The 17,847-nt window shown below is 42.1% G+C and overlaps 1 protein-coding gene across 1 annotated transcript in view; it reads left to right on the forward strand.

The window, feature by feature from the left end:
- Positions 1-17,513, forward strand: part of aplp2 (amyloid beta (A4) precursor-like protein 2) — a 51,214-nt gene extending 33,701 nt beyond the window's left edge. Inside the window, exons 5-17 of the mRNA XM_079224854.1 lie at positions 576-808; positions 1,034-1,221; positions 1,718-1,885; positions 3,719-3,852; positions 4,383-4,457; positions 4,729-4,887; positions 5,787-5,915; positions 8,566-8,665; positions 9,391-9,564; positions 11,984-12,066; positions 13,109-13,186; positions 14,657-14,812; positions 15,091-17,513. Coding sequence (XP_079080980.1) covers positions 576-808; positions 1,034-1,221; positions 1,718-1,885; positions 3,719-3,852; positions 4,383-4,457; positions 4,729-4,887; positions 5,787-5,915; positions 8,566-8,665; positions 9,391-9,564; positions 11,984-12,066; positions 13,109-13,186; positions 14,657-14,812; positions 15,091-15,192 — 1,779 coding nt within the window. The 3' untranslated portion in view covers positions 15,193-17,513. The remainder of the gene's footprint in view (positions 1-575; positions 809-1,033; positions 1,222-1,717; positions 1,886-3,718; positions 3,853-4,382; positions 4,458-4,728; positions 4,888-5,786; positions 5,916-8,565; positions 8,666-9,390; positions 9,565-11,983; positions 12,067-13,108; positions 13,187-14,656; positions 14,813-15,090) is intronic.
- Positions 17,514-17,847: the final 334 nt, after the last annotated feature.

Raw genomic sequence — 17,847 nt, forward strand, 5'->3', positions numbered from 1 at the left:
GTAATAAAATAATGAAAAGTTATGAACAAGTAAACATTGGATTACCAACCAGGATGTTTTTCTGACTTTTTCTTTGACTTGAGGGTTGTGATGTGTTCATACTTCACAAACATTTGACTTCTTCATTCTTTACGTGAACCATGTTTTGTGCTTGGGAAAAGACAATGTAATTTACTACAAACTGCAGAGAATACTGTCTTCTTGCAGAATAAGATGCCACTTTTCAGTATTATTAGTGAAGACTTGAATAATTTGTGAAAATCACCACGTTTTAAATTCTGGGTATTTATGGTCTCTAATCTATACAAAACAAAAGCTAAGAAACATTAATGTAGGAAGTCATTAATATCACTTGACTGGAATTAAACTTCCACACTTTCCTCCCACCGTGACTCCCACTCTCTTCCATCTGTCGACGTTGTCCTTTCCCTTGATGAATAAAGGTTAAACAAATGTCAAAGCTACAGTTGATACGTAGTGAGAGGCCTAGAAGCCACAGCAGCGTCATCAGTCTGGAGCGCCTGTACCCATGTTCAGTGGATATCATCTCTAGCTCTCTCCTTCCACCCTGTCAGGCCTGTGCCAAGAGCTCCACGGTGCTGCACAGCTACGGCATGCTGCTGCCCTGCGGCATTGACAAGTTCCACGGCACCGAGTACGTGTGCTGCCCCTCCTCTCGCGCCGTGGATTCCGCCCCACCTTCCTTGTCTTCCCAGGAGGACGAGGACGAAGAGGAGGAGATAGAGGATGAGGAGATTGACGTAATTGACGAGACCGACCTGGGCGACGAGGATGCCGTCGAGGACAGGTGAGCAGTCTGTGGTTCTGTTCCTGATCAAAGGCATGTCCTTGAAATATTGCGAGCGTGATATCCTGTCTCTTGCGAAGGGCAGGTATTACTGGCCATCTGGATGAATTAAAGTGTCTGACATTGACCTATGGCAGCTGCTCTGACTTGTTTGATAAATCACTCCTCGTCCTGGCCTCCATCCCTTCACTCAATCACCTCCGCCTCCCTCTCTCCCTTCCTCAGTGAGACACCAGCGGATGTGGAGCCGACACATAAGGAAGAGCCAGTGGACGAAGACGAGGAAGATGAGGAGGAGTACCACTATGTCTATGAGGACGAGGAGGCAGAGAAGGAGGACGAGTATGAGAAGAAAGAGAGCAACAAAATGTCAGAGAGCCAAGATGAGGACAAGACTCTGCAGGAAGTGAAAGGTTTGTAATGAGTTGTTTTCAATTATCATGTACTGCCCTCTCTCTCTCTCTCGCTCTCTCTCTCTCTCTCTCTCTCTCTCTCTCTCTCTCTCTCTCTCTCTCTCTCTCATATGGGCTCTTTGCCTGCCACTTAAATATAATCAAACCTTTTTAACTTTTAATCTATAGGCAGTTATCTCTAAATCTCAGCCAGATTGTAATTAGTTAAGTGTATGCATCAGCAATACCCCTTTCTTCAGCTCACAGTGGACACTGGGATGCACTGTGCTGCTTTATCAGAATACAAAGACAAATACAAAGCCTTATTTGTAGCCAGTTTCTGTACATGTGCGAAAAGAAGTTGCTCCAGTACTTATTTACTTTGTTAAATCATATTTGTAGATGTAGCCGAGGTAAGGAGTTTTTATTGGTATTTTTCTGAGTGTGTTAGTAAGTGAGACTGGAATGAAGTGCTGCCCCTAGTGGCCGGACGATCTAACAAGCTGTCCCCTGGCAGCGGTGTGCACCCTGGAGGCTGAGACTGGCCCCTGCCGTGCCTCCATGCCCCGCTGGCACTTCGACATGAGCCAGAGGAAGTGTGTTCGCTTCATTTACGGGGGCTGTGCCGGCAACCGCAACAATTTCGACTCAGAGGAGTACTGCATGTCCGTGTGCAAGCGCCTGAGTAAGTCTCACCAGACAGAGGCTGGTTTGACAGCACCCGTCTCTCTCTCTCTCTCTGTTTGTGTCTTTGCTGCAGACTCTTCACTTCAGAATAATTTAGGTATAATCTGTCACTGATTTATAAGCAGAACACCTGTTCTGCAGCCTTCAGCTTTTACTCATCAAATCACGACCGCTGGTGTTACCATGTCACCTCCACAACAACCACTGAATTCACTCAAGATCATTTTAATTTCCTATATTATTCCACTGATACATTAAGTGCTTCCACCAATGATCATTCAGTATCATTACAATGTGTTTCTTTTCTTATAGAAAATGTTGAATGTTGCTTGCATGTTTCTTGCTTTTTCAGGGCAACAGTTCTAAACTCACATATTTATTTAAAAATGTATAACAAAGTTTTAAATTCCCATTTAAATCCAGAAGCATATTTGGTGTTTTCACTTGATAAATAACTATAATATATGAATAAAATGTCACTTAGCATCCAGATACTCATACTCGTTTTCATTTATGCCACACACTGGCTCATTAGTTTGAGTTAATTCTCGACTAAACTGGAACTGTTGTTCAATGCTAACTATATCTGGCAGAAATAAATGAAGCCTATTTCAGAGATATCTATTTTAAAAGAAGTGTGTTCATATCAATGTGCTATTCCATTGAATTATTGCTCAGATTCATATTCTTCTTAACTTACCATGCAATATTTATTCATGATTCTATACATTTTAGACGATTGTGTCAATGTCTGGCCAATGTCTTGTACAGCTGCCTTTATGTGTCCCAAGTTACTCAAAGTAATACATCGAACAAAGTATGTTTTTTGTATCTTGACGCCCAACCGTCACAACTACTACCTTTCAAGAAAGTTATCAATTGGGATACAAAAGTAAAATTCAAATTTAAGTAAAAACTCCAAAAACACCAAATAACAAAAATATGACATTCTTCTTCCTTCTTATTTTATTCTTTAGTCATATGCATGCAAGAGTTTTGTTTTATTCTGTTTACCTGTCACTGTTCTCTCCTGCCATTCATTTCTTGTTTCTGTCTGCCTGTAAACCACCTGTCTGTCTGCCCGCTCACAGAGCACTGCCACTAGTTTTGCTAAAACCCCCCAACATGTGTCAGAAATCACCTTTTTTTTGTGCACCTTACGATGACTCGCGTATCATCAGTTCAAGCACAGTTCATGGACAAAACCACTTGGTCTTTTGCACGTCAGAAAATAAAAAAAATCGTAGAAGCTGCAAAGTAAAGGTCAGAGCACGAGCGATGCGTTTATCCGTTAACCTGTGCCTCCTGTTTTTGATGGTGAGGTGAAACGATGAGGTCTCTTCCTGTTTGCGAGCCTGGAGCGTGATCGTTTTTGTGAGTTGCAGCGGCGCAGGGAGTGAGTCCTGCGTGACTGTATAGCGAGGAACCCAGAACAGAGCCCTCTGGCTTCGCCCCAGATGACCCAGCCATCAAACACAGAGATATTTCCATTAGTGTTGGAGGCACAACTTGTCAGCAGAAAGCCAATGGGAAGATGAAAAGAATTCAAAAGGAAAGTCTGTCAGATTCTTTTACATTTATCAGAGTTACTGAGGGTGGACGAACGCCAATGAGAGCAGTGCTTCTGTGAGGATGTTTGTCCAACTTCAATCTGCCTTTTACTTTTAACTCTCTCTCTCTCTCTCTCTCTCTCGCTTCCCAGTTGTCGTTCTGTCTTTGTCTTTCTCCCTACTTGTGTCTGCCTCTCTGTCTGTATCTGTGTTTGTCCATCTGTCTGCATGACTGTCAGTTTGCAGCTCTGACCACTCACCATCTGTTTCTGAATTTGCAGCCATGCCACCGACTCCTCAGCCCACCGATGATGTGGACATCTACTTTGAGACACCAGCCGACGACAAGGAGCACAGTCGCTTCCAGAGGGCCAAGGAGCAGCTTGAGATCAGGCACCGCAACCGCATGGAGAGGGTGAGTTATCGGGTCGAGTTGAGGACACCGTTCCCCTAATTAAAGAGGCAATATGTTTTTGCAATTTGTGTTACACAATATGAACATAATATGAACAACCATTCAGGAACAGGTCGAATTAACAGGTGTGTTGCTTTAGCAGAGCTATTCTTCAAACTTCACAGTAGAAATAGAAGTTGAGGTAGTGTTAGCACTGAACTGATAAAGCGGCTTCCTAAAGTATTTAGAGTCCAATTGCAACATTGTGTTCAATAATGATTGAGAGTCGCTTCCGCTTTTCAGGACTGAAAAACAAATTCGTTAAAAGCTTAAAATAAGCGTTTTGGAGTGCCGCTGAGAGGAGCTTCTCCCTGAGAGAATTCAGGGCTAAATAATTGAGCTAGTCGGTTTGCTCGCTAAATATTCCTTTGTGCAATGGAAGGCTTTCTTTTCCGTCCATCTACATTTACAAAAAACACTGTTGGATGCACTTTGAGTGAGCAGCTGCATTAGGAACACCTTATATCTGGCTTCATTTCGTCTCACTCCAGGTAAGAAAAGAGTGGGAAGAAGCTGATCGCCAGGCCAAGAACCTGCCCAAGGCTGAGAGGCAGACATTGATCCAGGTAAGACACTGATCCTTCCCCCCGGGAGTCCCTCCTTTGTCCCTTTGTTTGGGTGAGATATGACGGCTTAGGTCCCTCACTCCCTGCGCCATTAAATATCCCTTTTCCCCGGCTGCTCTATCTTTATCACTCAAAGGCTAAATTAGAGCACAGTCTGAATGAGGAGACTTCTAAATGAGTCTCCAACTCTCTTGACAAGTCTGAGAGGCGACATGAGTGAAACCGGGAGACGTATTTATTCCTTCCTCTTTCTCTTTTTCTTTTTTTTTAGCACTTCCAAGCCATGGTGGAGTCCCTGGAGGAGGAGGCTGCCAGCGAGAAGCAGCAGCTGGTGGAGACTCACCTCGCCCGGGTGGAGGCCATGCTGAATGACCGGCGTCGTCTGGCCCTGGAGAATTACCTGGCTGCCCTGCAGGCCGACCCCCCCAGGGTAAACACCACACACTGGCCTCTGGGTTCATCTTTTATCCTCTCCTCACCTCTCCACCTGTCTCTTGCTTTTCCCTCCCCTCAGTTTATGTGCAAACACATTCTCCCACACACACACACCTTTTTATCAGACAACACTTAAACCGTACACTACTTATGGCCTGTGGCTAATCTCATACCTTGTCAAAAGACCTTCTGTCCACTGGCAATTCATCATGAGAAGGTACTGCTGTATCCAGAAAAATGCACATCCCAAAATCCTCCAGGAGCACAAAGTCAATCACATTTGAACCCACAGCTATAATCTCTTTTTTTTTTTTTTTTATAGTCCTCTAACCTAATAGTCTTTTGAGCCTTGTGGCTTCTCTAACTACCAGTGTTGGGCTTGTCACCCAAAGAGGACTAAAATATTGATATTTCAAATGTTTTAACCTGACCTGTAGTAAATTATAATCCTGCTTCTGTTACACCTCAAAAAGTGGTAATTGCATCGTCTGTGGTGTGAAGATTGTATGTCATGTCATATAACTGATTTCTTTTCCATCCCATTTGACTATGTGGGGGAAAGAAAATGATTATAGTTATTTTTCATCTCAAGTAGCGCATAATGTGCTCACTACTAAGTGGTTTTTCGGGTCATATCGTTTTATCCTTTCACGGTTTATTAGCTAAAATCAAATAAACCTGAAATCTGAATCAAAACATGTCAAGAGAGTGAGAACAATAAACATCACTTTGAGAGCTATGAAATTGGAAGAGAACAATTGATTGATACGAGAAGAAACTATCGTCATCACTGTATATCGACACAAGACCTCATACTGATGTCTCTGAGAGTCAGTATTATACAGAAATGTTTTTTAAACCACCCCTCTTCTTCACACTCCATGTCCCGCTCAGCCCCACCGCATCCTGCAAGCCCTCAGAAGGTACGTCCGCGCAGAGAACAAGGACCGCCAACACACCATCCGCCACTACCAGCACGTCCTGGCTGTGGATCCTGAGAAGGCTGCTCAGATGAAGTCGCAGGTCAGTGTTTTATCCAAATTTTACTTTGGTGAAAATGGCCAGGGCCCGAGGGGACGTCTCGATGTTGCTTGTTTTGTCCAATCCATCCATCAAAAATCCAAAATATTCCATGTACAAAGAGAGAAAAGCATAAAATCCACACATTTGATAAGCTGTAACCTGCCAATTTATTATCTCAGATGTATACAATTATTTTTTTATCTGTGTGAAGTCCTCGGTCTTTATAGTTCAATTTGGTTAATTGGTACCTTGCAAGAATTTTATGTTTTGCATCATTCCTACGCTAGTTTCCACAAACTGTATGAGAGGCTCATGCAGAGTCGCTCAACCTCCTCCACTCCTCCTATTCCTGCTCAGACAGGGGAGAGATAATGATGTTTCAACCTGCGCCTCTGCCCTGTTTCTAAGTGTGTAGGAGGTAGAAAGAGTGTGTGTTTCTCTGAGTTGAAGCCCAGGAGCCCAGGGGAGGGCGAGTGTTTCATTCACTTAAGCCTCAGCTGAAGATTAACATTGCGCAGGTCTTGTATAATGCTGGACTCTGAGCCGCTGTGCAGGGATTTGGCTGGAAGCCCCTCTGTTAGATGTACTCGCCCGTTTGTGTCAGAGCCCTTCGACACCATTTTTAGTCATCCTCCACCATTAGAGATAACACAGCAGATGGATGAAACAGCATTGTGAGGAGGGGAAGGGACCAGAGGGTTACTATTTGGATGAATCGTAGGCTCTGGGAGCCTCTGTGCTCAGTTATGGGAAGCCAATCTCTATTGCCGGGCTCTCACAGTGTTTACTTGTAAAGCTCCTGTGTATTTCTTCCCCCAGCCAATCCTTCAGCATGTTCAAATCTGCATTTTCAGGTTTGCAACTGTTTGTGGATTTGACATTTGACTTAGAAGTGCATTACACAAAGACTCCTTTGTAAATAACGCTGGGCGTTATGTAACTGTGTTATATGGCTTTCTGGGCTCAAGAGGATTCTTTGCTTTCATAAAAGCATGCTTAGCTTAGGAGGGGTTTGTTGATGCATTGATATCTCTACTCCAACACTGGGACATGTAATCTTCATAATGAGGATTGTTTGTTAAACATCAAGGTGAAGGTGCCACAAGGGATGAGTCGTGCAGGGGGGAAAGGTGCATTGTTGCCATCTGTTGTCGGCTATGGAGCACTGCAGCAATGTGTCTGAAGATTAAAACAGTCAATCATCATAGTGGGAAATAAACACCAGCTACCTGCCAAGAGCTGGTCAGCTTTTTCAGTGGCTGGTAGTTGTTCCTATTCTGCCAACCACTTTGGCAGCATAAATGTGGAAATGTTCTTCCTCTCTTAACATCATATTGCGAGTAGAAACCATATTTAGGAGACTGGAGAATTTTTGGAATACATCAAGTTTTGTATCTGCTCGATGAAAAGAGTTTGCTGTTTTACTCAGAGTGTCCTGGTGTTCATTGGGACTGACAGGCAGTAGATCCTGTCAAGTCAGTTCAGAGACTCAAGCCTGATTTGAATATCACATGCAGCAACTTGTTTTATGTCTGCAAGCTGGCTGGCTGCGAGCGAGTCTGAGTTCATCTTCAAAAAATATGCTCTCAAGCGGAAAGCACAGTTCTGACGGTTCTGGTTACATTTGTGAACATGTGCCACTCTCTCGCTGAGGAACATTTATATTCTGGTCAGAGAACAGCTCGCTGTCTGTCCTCACATTTGTGCTATATAGTCATTCATTACCTATATGCAATTGATTTTTCTTGGTTGCACCGATTAATAACAATTATATTTGTTTTGTGTGACATCAGGGCAATGGCTGACGTTGTTTACTAAATGAAGAATTGACATGCATAACAACTTCATTATCTGCTGTGTTGTGGTGTTGTTATTTATATTTTTGTTTCGTTTGTATTTTCTCTTCCGCCCGTTTCTGAAGATGAATTTCAATTTTCTCACATGCATTATCTCATTGCACCATCATGTTTTTCCTGCTTCTCAGCCAAGACAAGAAAGCCAAGAATCTATTAGGTGACAAACCGTGTATCCTCACCAGTAAACCAATAAACTCAAGAGAATTTCAGTGGGATTTTCTGGGATAGGTGTTTATTTTCTGATTTATTAGTCTTAGCTTTTGAATACTTTCTGTTGTGATGAATGTTATATTGTAATAGTTGACAAATCACTCTGAAAGTAGTTGTCCTTTGATTAGTGTTGTAAGTATTAGTATTCAGTTAATGGTTTTCTCATATGCCATAACATTATTCGTCAACCATTTTAATGAATGATTCATAATTTTACAAAACAATTCTGGCTTCTCCAATAGATGGATTTTCTGCTTTTCTCTATGATCTATCATTATAAACATAATATTCACTATAGTTCAGACAAAAGTGGACCTGGAAAGAAAAAGCCCTGGGCTGTGGGCCTTTCCCTGTTTTATGGCATTCTCCAGACCAAACAATTCATCCATTAATAAATAGAATTAAGTTTGATCTAACATGACAATAATTTGCTACAGTCTTGGGTGTAAATGATAACGTTGTACATCAAATGTTGATCATTTTGTCTTTTGTTTTCAATTATCCATGAATTATTGTTGTTATCATAAAAAGACAGAAGGATTCTGGTTACATGACACCCTCTTTGTCTGTTTTTCCAACACCAGGTGATGACCCATCTGCGTGTGATCGAGGAGAGGATGAACCAGAGTCTATCTCTGCTCTACAAAGTACCATATGTGGCCGAGGAGATTCAGGATGAAATTGGTGAGTCGTATTCAGTCAGAAGCCCCAAGGCAGCTCGGAGGAGGGACAGCATGCTGTAATAAAAATGAAGTGAAATGAAAACAGTGATGGAATTCGAACATGTGCCAGACAGATAAAGCCAATACATCACATTTCCTCTGACCCTGTCTTCTCCGTGTGCAAAAAGAAACACAAATATAGCTGGAGACTCGTAGACAGGCTTTAGCGCTGCCTGGACACCAATTATCATAGACACAGCGAACAGCATTGTCTTTTTCTCAGTGTGAATTTGTGCGAGGAAATATAATACTGCTCCGCTAAGTTTTTAGGGTCTCTGCTAACCCACCAGCTCTCGTTTTTGCAATTAGATCTAAAGCTGGAAACTGTTTGGAATGTATTTATCTCCAGTGTTACAATTTAAGACGTGTTTTAGTAATTTGGTATTTTGGTTCATTAAAAGAACCATGGCATCATGGTGTTGCGGCGCAGATTAAAGTGGAGCGGGTGCAGTGACAGAACTGGGTCACAGCTTCCACCATGCAACATCCTGGTGGGAGATGTGCAGATTTACACGGAAAATAGCTCTCAGAAACATAGTAATTGGTAGTTAGCAGAAATGGGAACAGACGTCTCTTGCAGCAGCAGCTCTGTTCACAATAATTGGTGAAACTAATCATTTTGCACATTGCTGCCATGTCCCACGCTGACAGGCCATCTCATACTCTGTCATTTGCCCTGTTCTGCAGACGAGCTACTCCAGGAGCAGAAAGCTGACATGGACCAGTTCCTGTCGTCCATCTCTGAATCACAGCCGGATGTCACCGTGTCATCAGAGGAAAGCGTGGAAGTCACCGTTTCCGAGGGCAAACCCTACCGGCCCTTCCAGGTCACATCCTTGGGGTCCCGTTTAGAGCCGGAGGGTGAGCAGCTCCAGCCTCACACACAGTCACTAGCAGCATCATGAACAACACTGTGGCTGTGTGGAGGACAATAGGGCCAAGCACATAAGTCTCTCTGGAGGAGATTGGTGATGAAGCGCGCCAGAACTATTGCACAGTTAGCGAGAATAGTTTACAATGTGAAGCCATGGGTTTGGCCTTATCTGTGCAGTTCCCTGTGGCCTTCAACGGAGCACTAGTGTAGTGCAGATCAATGTGCAAAGCCTCAGGCTTTGGTGCTGAGCTGGAGCCAAAAGCTTTTGGGTAATAAACGAGCAGTTATGGCTCTCGTCTTAGTCACATCTCTGCCAAACAAAAGATTGAATACTCAACAAGAGAGAAAAAGTGATGGATCGAACGCTTCCAGCGAGATGGAAGGCAAATTACAAGTAAATGAGGAACTAAATAAGGAACATTTGATATACATGCCAACACCCCAGAGGGCTTAGACCGAGCCAGCCAATTTGGATATTGCTCCCTTTTTTTGGTTCCGTCTGGAATTTATTTTTCAGACTCTTTCCTGCTGGACTCTTTTATTATTCAATTAACACAGCTTGATAATCCTGCCTTTTCTCTTCTCACCTAAGTTAACTCTCTTCTCTCCTTCCCCATTTCTTTTCTTTTTTTCTGTTGCTCATTTCTAACGCCAAGGCGACCTATCAGACTCCCCACGTGCCTTCAAGAAAGGTTGGTGCCTCTGTTGCGTCTTGTTTTTCTGCAGCCCCCCCACTCCTTCCTTCTCCCATCTTCTTTTTTGTTCCACCGCTCTTCTTTCCCTTGGTGGAATTTGGGATCCTCTCTCTCCCACCATTTCTATTTTATCAAAAGCCATCTAGTGGTTTATTTTCTACTTCTGTTTTTCTTTGATGACTCAAATGGGCTGCGTGGTTGAGTTTCAGTTGCTCATTTGCTTTTCATCATACTAGGATTATCACATCATGCTGAATAGCAAAGTAGTGGTAGAGAACGGTCCCAGCCAGCTGCCCCTCTCTGAGAGACTCTTCAGTCGTGTGCTCGCTGTCACCCTGTCCGCAGTGTATTTGTCAAACCACCTCGCTTAATTATTCCTCCTCCCGCACATTCATTCCCCTCATCAGTCGCCCTCTTTCTGACAGGAGCTGTGTGATTTAGTGGCCCTGTCTGAGGCTCAGTGTTTCCGCTGCTGACCCACGGCCCAATCTTAATTGGCCCAATTTGTCCTCTAAAATCTGAGACAGGGATGTGGTTACCTCACGTGTTTGGTCTGATCTAGGCTTAACTCTGTGATCTTACTCAGTGAACACAGAGACACCTTCCACTGGCTGTTGACTCTAAATTGATGCACAATCTCCTCCTGCTATTTTTTCTTTTTCCATAGAACTTTGTCTCTTTACTGCTCTTTTTGCATTTATACTAGTCCAACATTACAGTGATAGAAAACAAGAGTGAAAAGCAGCAAAGGTTTCAGCATTCGGACCCAGTGAATATTTGACACGTGCCTATAAATGCTTAATTGTCGATTAATGGACGGATTGTTTCAGCACTTTTTCAAATCCGTGCAGACGAGAGGTCACATTGCTCCCGTAGAGGTCACTCCCATTGTACTGTGTGTTATTGTGGCTCGCTACGACACTATGTGCAGCCTGCAGTCCCATCTGATAACCTGCCAGAGTTTCAGACGTCACTCCTGCTTGAGTGAGGACCGCAAATACACCTCTTTGTTTCTCGTTTACTCCAAAGGCAATTGTACTAATCTTGAGCGTCTGGCATTGGCTGAGCAGCAACAGCAGCAGACAATAAGGCGACGCCAGACTCATTGCTGCTGTCCATTGCTCAGCAGGACCCTGCCCTCACTACCCTGTTTGCTCTCTCTTCTCTCAGTTCATGATTTATTCATGGAATATCTGGTGTGTGTGTGTGTGTATATTAATAGATCCTATGCTTATTCCAGAACCATCAGTCGAACATGCATATTTGGTTTAGCCACTCACTGAAACCCAAAGTTCTTTGTTAACTATGAAGCATTTGTAAATGAGAAACTACGGCGATGCAGAGTTTTGACCATGAAATTGGAAATAAGTGAGGAATACAAAATACCTGAGTGACCCTTAATTGTTTAGGAGTGTTTCATTTAATTAGTCAATGGCTGTTTATAGAGCAGCTTTATGCGAATCACCAATTTGAGAGGGCTTTTGTAGAAAATGTTCGTCAGTGTCATGTTGGCGTCACAGTGCTCACACTGTGCAGAATGGAAGAAAGGGCTTTGTTGTCCACAGTGCACTCAGGAGCCTGACGCGACATTTGTGAGGAGACGAGCTGGATATCTATGTGCAGCTGTCCACCATCAATACCACCATCCCTGTTTGTTTGTTTGTTTCGTGCTGCTCTGCTGTTATTGACTGCGCTCCTTCAACTCCTGCAGGCTCCGCCATGTCTGGATTAGACGGCCTGATCGGTGCTGAGGAGAGAATCATCAACAGCAAACCCAAAATCAGCAACAATGTGGTAAGAGCTTCGCTGCCACTTTTATTATTCTGTTTGTGCCTCAAAGATTTTTTTTAACTTTCCAACTTGCTCAACATGTGAACTGAGAGCAGCATTGTTAAAGTCGGATCAATTCTGTCAAGATATATAATTGTATTTCCTCCGTTTTTCCTCTAGACAGTTTCATTTCATAACCTCGACCTCAGACAGAGGCAATGGAGCTGATGATTGAGTTATTAATTAGTGCATACAGCGCTTTCACATAGCTCTCTTAAATTCAGCTTTTAATGAGACAGATTATTCCAGTGACTATGTTGTCATAGTTACAACTATCTCTAACTGGGCTATTTGCATGCATCCCTTTGGCTTCCGCCAACCGACCCTCATTCTGATCAACTCCACGCTTTGTTCGTCAGTCATCGCATGCTACCTTCCTTTGCCAGACACGCTATTCCTCCTCTTGGATTTTCAAATTATGCTTGGCTGCAGAATGCGTGCTGTGTTTCGCATGCTAATCCAACACCCATCTGCAAAGCTGTGTATTTGTGTGTGCATGTGTGAATATGAGTCGTGCACGTTTTTGAATGCATGCATGTTTCTTTTTTGGAAGTGCCAGTCTTCTTGGACGGAGCAGTCTGGCGGTGACACCGAAAATGGTCTTATTGTGATAAAAAACTTGTTTTGTTGTTGTGGGGAACAGACTCTGGACTGCTCTGTCTCTGCTAACAGCAGATCTTTAATTCTGCCTCTGAACACACCCACTTCCACGCACAGCGTATTTTCTTCTTCAGATGAGAGCTCTCGGTAATGAGTGGCTGCTTAGAAAGACATGTTTACTGTGTGCCGAAATGAGAGTCTGTTGTTGATGCTTGCAAACCCCCTCCCTCTCTACTTCTAGTCTGTCCGAGACAGCTCCAAGTGTACCATCACCCAAACACAGATAATCTTTACAGTTTACTTCGCTGCACATTCACACCCTCTCGCTCTCCGCCTGCCTATCTCTCTCTATATCTCACACACACTGTGGTGAGTGTAACCTGGGCTCCCCTGTCTGTGTTGACAGGTGATTGATGAGTCTCTGGATGTTAAAGAAGTGGTTTACAGTGCAGAGAGAGTCAGCGTTATGCATGATGATGAGCTGGTGAGTATAGCGGTGCCCTCCACAGGGCTCTTTGGGGAACTGTAGTCATCAGTAGTGGGGAGAGGATGAAAGGAGGAGGGAGTGTGCAAAGATAATAGCTCTGCAGCTGAATTAAACATTAAAAACACAGATTGGGAACAGATTAAAATCCCCTCTCTTGTTTTTTTTCTGTTCAGGCTAATATGTTTTGGTTATTTCTGCATGGGTGCATGTTTGTTATGTGATTGTATATGAATGTACACATTTAAATCTCAGTGACATGATATGATGAATGTTAATCCACACAAACTGAGTGTGCTCAGTTTATGTGTGAGAATGAGCAGTAAAAAAGTCTGCATATGATTAGTTTGTGTCATATGTGTCAGATTACATTGAAGATGAGTGTAGGTGACTTGTGTGTTTTTACTGAATTGGCCAAGATATTCCACGATCTTCCACAAAGACACATTCATGCATGTGGACACACTATCACAAGTCGATCATTTCTTACATTGGCTTATGTTTTCAAGGGAAATTATTGTATTTGTCAACCTGGGTGCTAATCTTATGTCTTTGCATTATGACTATTGACCATGATAACAATTCACTCATCGACTCCACTGGAGATATTTGGGAACACAGATTCCAGCAGGAACAATATTGATCAGATTAGAAGTGCGAGCCTATTGCAGCTTTGCAAAATGACCTTGCAAATAGTTCTATTTAAGTCAGACTGAAGTCAACACAGATAACTGTGCCTTGAGAGTCCCTGTAGCTGTTGAAGGGAACAGCACAACGAAGCAGATCCACGTCATGCAGGTTAGAGAAGTAGCAGCCGCGAACACAAGGAGATAGTTTGTGTCAGTGAGTTTCCAAATTACAAAAGGGAAATGTTAAATGTGGTCATGATAATTACGTTATCTACTTATCGTACTAAATATGGACATGACCTCAAGGGTTTTAGACTTGGGCATTGCACAATTGTATTAACCGAGCTGAGAGTCCCATGTTTTATTTCCTTAGGATATTTATGTATTTATTACAGAATTCAGTGAATTACTCTTTGAAAGCAGCTACTCACATTATTTTGCTTTTAATTTAGCATCATATCAGTGGCAACATTTATTTCAATTATTTCTGGAAAATAGCGCCCAACAAAAGTACTTATTGTGACAGGCCTAAATGTTGTTATCAAAGTTGTCATGCTCCTTGGTCATAATGAATATAAAGAATAGAAGAAGAATAGTTCACATTGATTTTTTTAGATGCTGAAGCTTTATTAAAAATGGTCCCATAGCAGCAGGATAACAAAAACTTGTCCATTCAGCATAAGAACATGACCTGATTGAGGTAACGACTGTAGTATATGTGTACGATGTCTTCATTATAACAGCAAAGATAACTGTGTATTGCTTCAGTGGTTAGCTGCACATGTATTGTCTCCTCACTGTTGCTCTCTCTGTCTTCCTCTTACCCATTTCAACCTGTTAGGAGTCCTACCGCCCCCTGGGAGAGGACTTCAGCTTCGGCAGCAGTGCACTGATTGGCTTGCTGGTGATCGCGGTGGCTATAGCAACTGTTATTGTGATCAGTCTGGTGCTTTTGAGGAAGAGGCAATACGGCACCATCAGTCATGGCATCGTGGAGGTAAGCCACCTGGCATTTGCAGCAGAGTGTGAGGATTTGGGCGGTGGTGTGAGCCGCACACACCAGTGCTCTCAATGAACTGCTGTCTGTCTTATTTCAAGTGTCAGATTCACATTACATGATCAGGGGTTATGTAAATAAAGCATCGGGATCATCATGCAAGGCACATTCGATTATTGACCCTGCAACATTTGCATCCAACACACAAAGCATGTGTTAGTGTTTTCTTTCCATGAATAAGTCAACCATTAAAAGAGTGTTGTGTGTCTGTCTCGCAGGTTGACCCCATGCTAACGCCAGAGGAACGCCACCTCAGCAAAATGCAGAACCATGGTTATGAAAACCCCACCTACAAATACCTGGAGCAGATGCAGATCTAACCAGAGCCCACAGAGGGCGCTGCAGAGTCTGACAGAGGACAACAACCAAGGGGAAACATACTACTGACCAATAACACATGCTATTGTTAAAATCATCTGCATACATCCAAACTCCATTTACTGGTTTGTTCAATAACAATCCTTAAATAATGCTACTACTTCTACTACTGCTACTATTGTACTATAGAGCTCTTTTTGATCATGTTTCTTTTGAGAAGGTGATGTATCTGCCATTTTGCATTATGGAAAATGTGATTCTGCAGATTTCTTTGTAATTATCAATACAGCTTTCTCCGATCAAGGTGTATAACATTTCTTCAGACATTTTCTTTATTTTTTAAAGTGAAAGGCAAATCAAGCAAAATGTAGATGTTTTTGAGTGGCCATCATCAAACCAGCATACCAGACACTTAACTTTAGTTTCCCATCATGCAAGTGTCATTCATGCCGTTTCTGATGGTTTCCTCAAAAAGAATTGGTGTTTTATTTTGTTCTTCTTCCTCTCAATAGATTGCTTGTATATGAAGGTTCTTTGTACCGATTAAAATGTATAGTGAAACAACAAATGAGAAAAAAAAATGAAATCATGAATTATTTACTTTCCGTTCTTTGTTATGATAACAGAAAAAATATACATATACAGTTCAAATATATATATAAGAATAGATGTTTTTATTCCGCCTTTTTTTTCCCAGGAAAGAGGTTTTGAGTTGGTTTAGGGTTCTTAGCGTAGTGGTGATGAGTTGTGTTTGCAGGCACACTGTTAGACAGAGTCGGAGAAGGTGAAGCTGTGCACAGACCCCCAGCTCAAACACATCACAAAAAACCTACTCTGACCCCTTACTAAGTGAATGTGATGATATATCCCCTCCTACACACAAACACAACCTTTTATCAAAAGGAAAACAGTATAAATCGATAGATTAATTAATACCTATTGATGTTACATAGTTGAATGTATCTTTTTTTTCATACTTTGTATCTGACCGCTTCCTATGAGGCTTTGATTTGTTATGCATTGTCACAAACACTGTGACAGCGGGCGATGACATGCTACAAACAAGTGCTTTTTTATTTGTATTATTCCTGCACAAATTATCTGAAGCAAAAACCAAGTACCAGAAAAACTGCTCTGCAACATGCTTTGGGGATAATGTACACACAAGTTTTTGGAACAACTGTTGGCTTTGCTGGTCATGAAGCGTAGAACAGTCTTATAGATCAAAACAGGGCCAGCACAGAGGCACTAACAACATAAACAGCTGCTTAGGGCCCATCTGTCACCAGGGGTCTCCCAAATGAAGTCAAAATGTTCACAATTTTGTGGATTTGGGGGTACTATAAATAATTATCGTATAACAACAAATGGCAAACAATAAATTATGTTTTTTTTTTCTGAACCTGAATATATCACATTTTGAGATTATTACAAATAATTCTGATGGGTACTAAAAACCTTTTGGAGGACTTGGGGGACCTGAAACACATTTTACAATCTGGATTTGGGGACCCAGAAAGGCTTGGGCCGGCCCTGGATCTTTGCCAACTGAAGGCAACTTGGAGCTGGAGGGCTGTGCAGGCAGACAGAGACACACAGAAAGACAAAGCTTGGAGAGCTGGTTTCTGCAAAAAAAAAAAGCTGACTTGGGTATTTTTACAGGTAGAGAATGACACAGACAAGTAGGCGAAACTGTATCCTCCTCTCTCTCTCTCTCTCTCTCTCTCTCTCTCTCTCTCTCTCTCTCTCTTAGTATTGTCTTTGTATGCCTGTATAGTTGATGTTGCAATCATGGCTTTTTTTCCCGGAGGATTACCTGTAGTGTGCATTGTTCTTATATGAAATGATATGATATATATTTTTAAGTTTGTTTTCTTGTTTTCTATTTTTTTCCTCTTCCTGTGACAGTATCTCTGTATGTGACTGTCTCACTATGCACCCAACGGCTTCAATCTTGTAACCGCCTGCTTGATTGTGGGAAGAGACTGGGAACTAATATAATATGCATATTAGTGATTTTCCCAAAACAAAAAAAGATTGACACCAACGGAAACAGATTTATGGTTACAGGGGGGGTTACACATCAATAAACTCACAACTTCCATATGGATGTGTCATCTTTTCATAGACAGATAAAATGGTTTGGTATGTAAATACAACAAAAGAAAATCACTTAATTTCAAAGCTTGCCTTGAAATATTCAAATTGCTTGTTTTGTTAGATCAACACTCCCAAACGCCAAACTAATTAGTTCTACTATCATAAAAAAAAAAAAAAAACAGTCAAATATTCACATTTGTGAAACTAGAACTGGAAAAGTGTGGGCATTATTTAATAAAAATGACTTGATGGAGCAAACAATTATCAAATAGTTAACTGTGTCTGTTGATTAATTAGTTAACTAATAGTTCCCTTAAGGCTAGTTTTCGTTTCAGAAATAATTTCTTTATTTCAAGTTGTTTATGGATGTTTTTAAAGGCCCTTTAAAGGTTGTCCTCTATCTTGTGAAGAAGAAGTAGTGCTGCCTTGTTCTATCAATCCGCCTGTTCCGCGGAGTAATACAGTCTCCGAAATGATTTACAGATTTACATTCTCTATCCATTGGATTTGGGAGTGACGCGGATATGAGGCTATGGGCTAAAGGGTTTCCTTGAATC

Source organism: Taurulus bubalis (genome assembly GCF_910589615.1).
Source record: "Taurulus bubalis genome assembly, chromosome: 10".
NCBI classification, from domain to species: Eukaryota; Metazoa; Chordata; class Actinopteri; order Perciformes; family Cottidae; genus Taurulus; species Taurulus bubalis.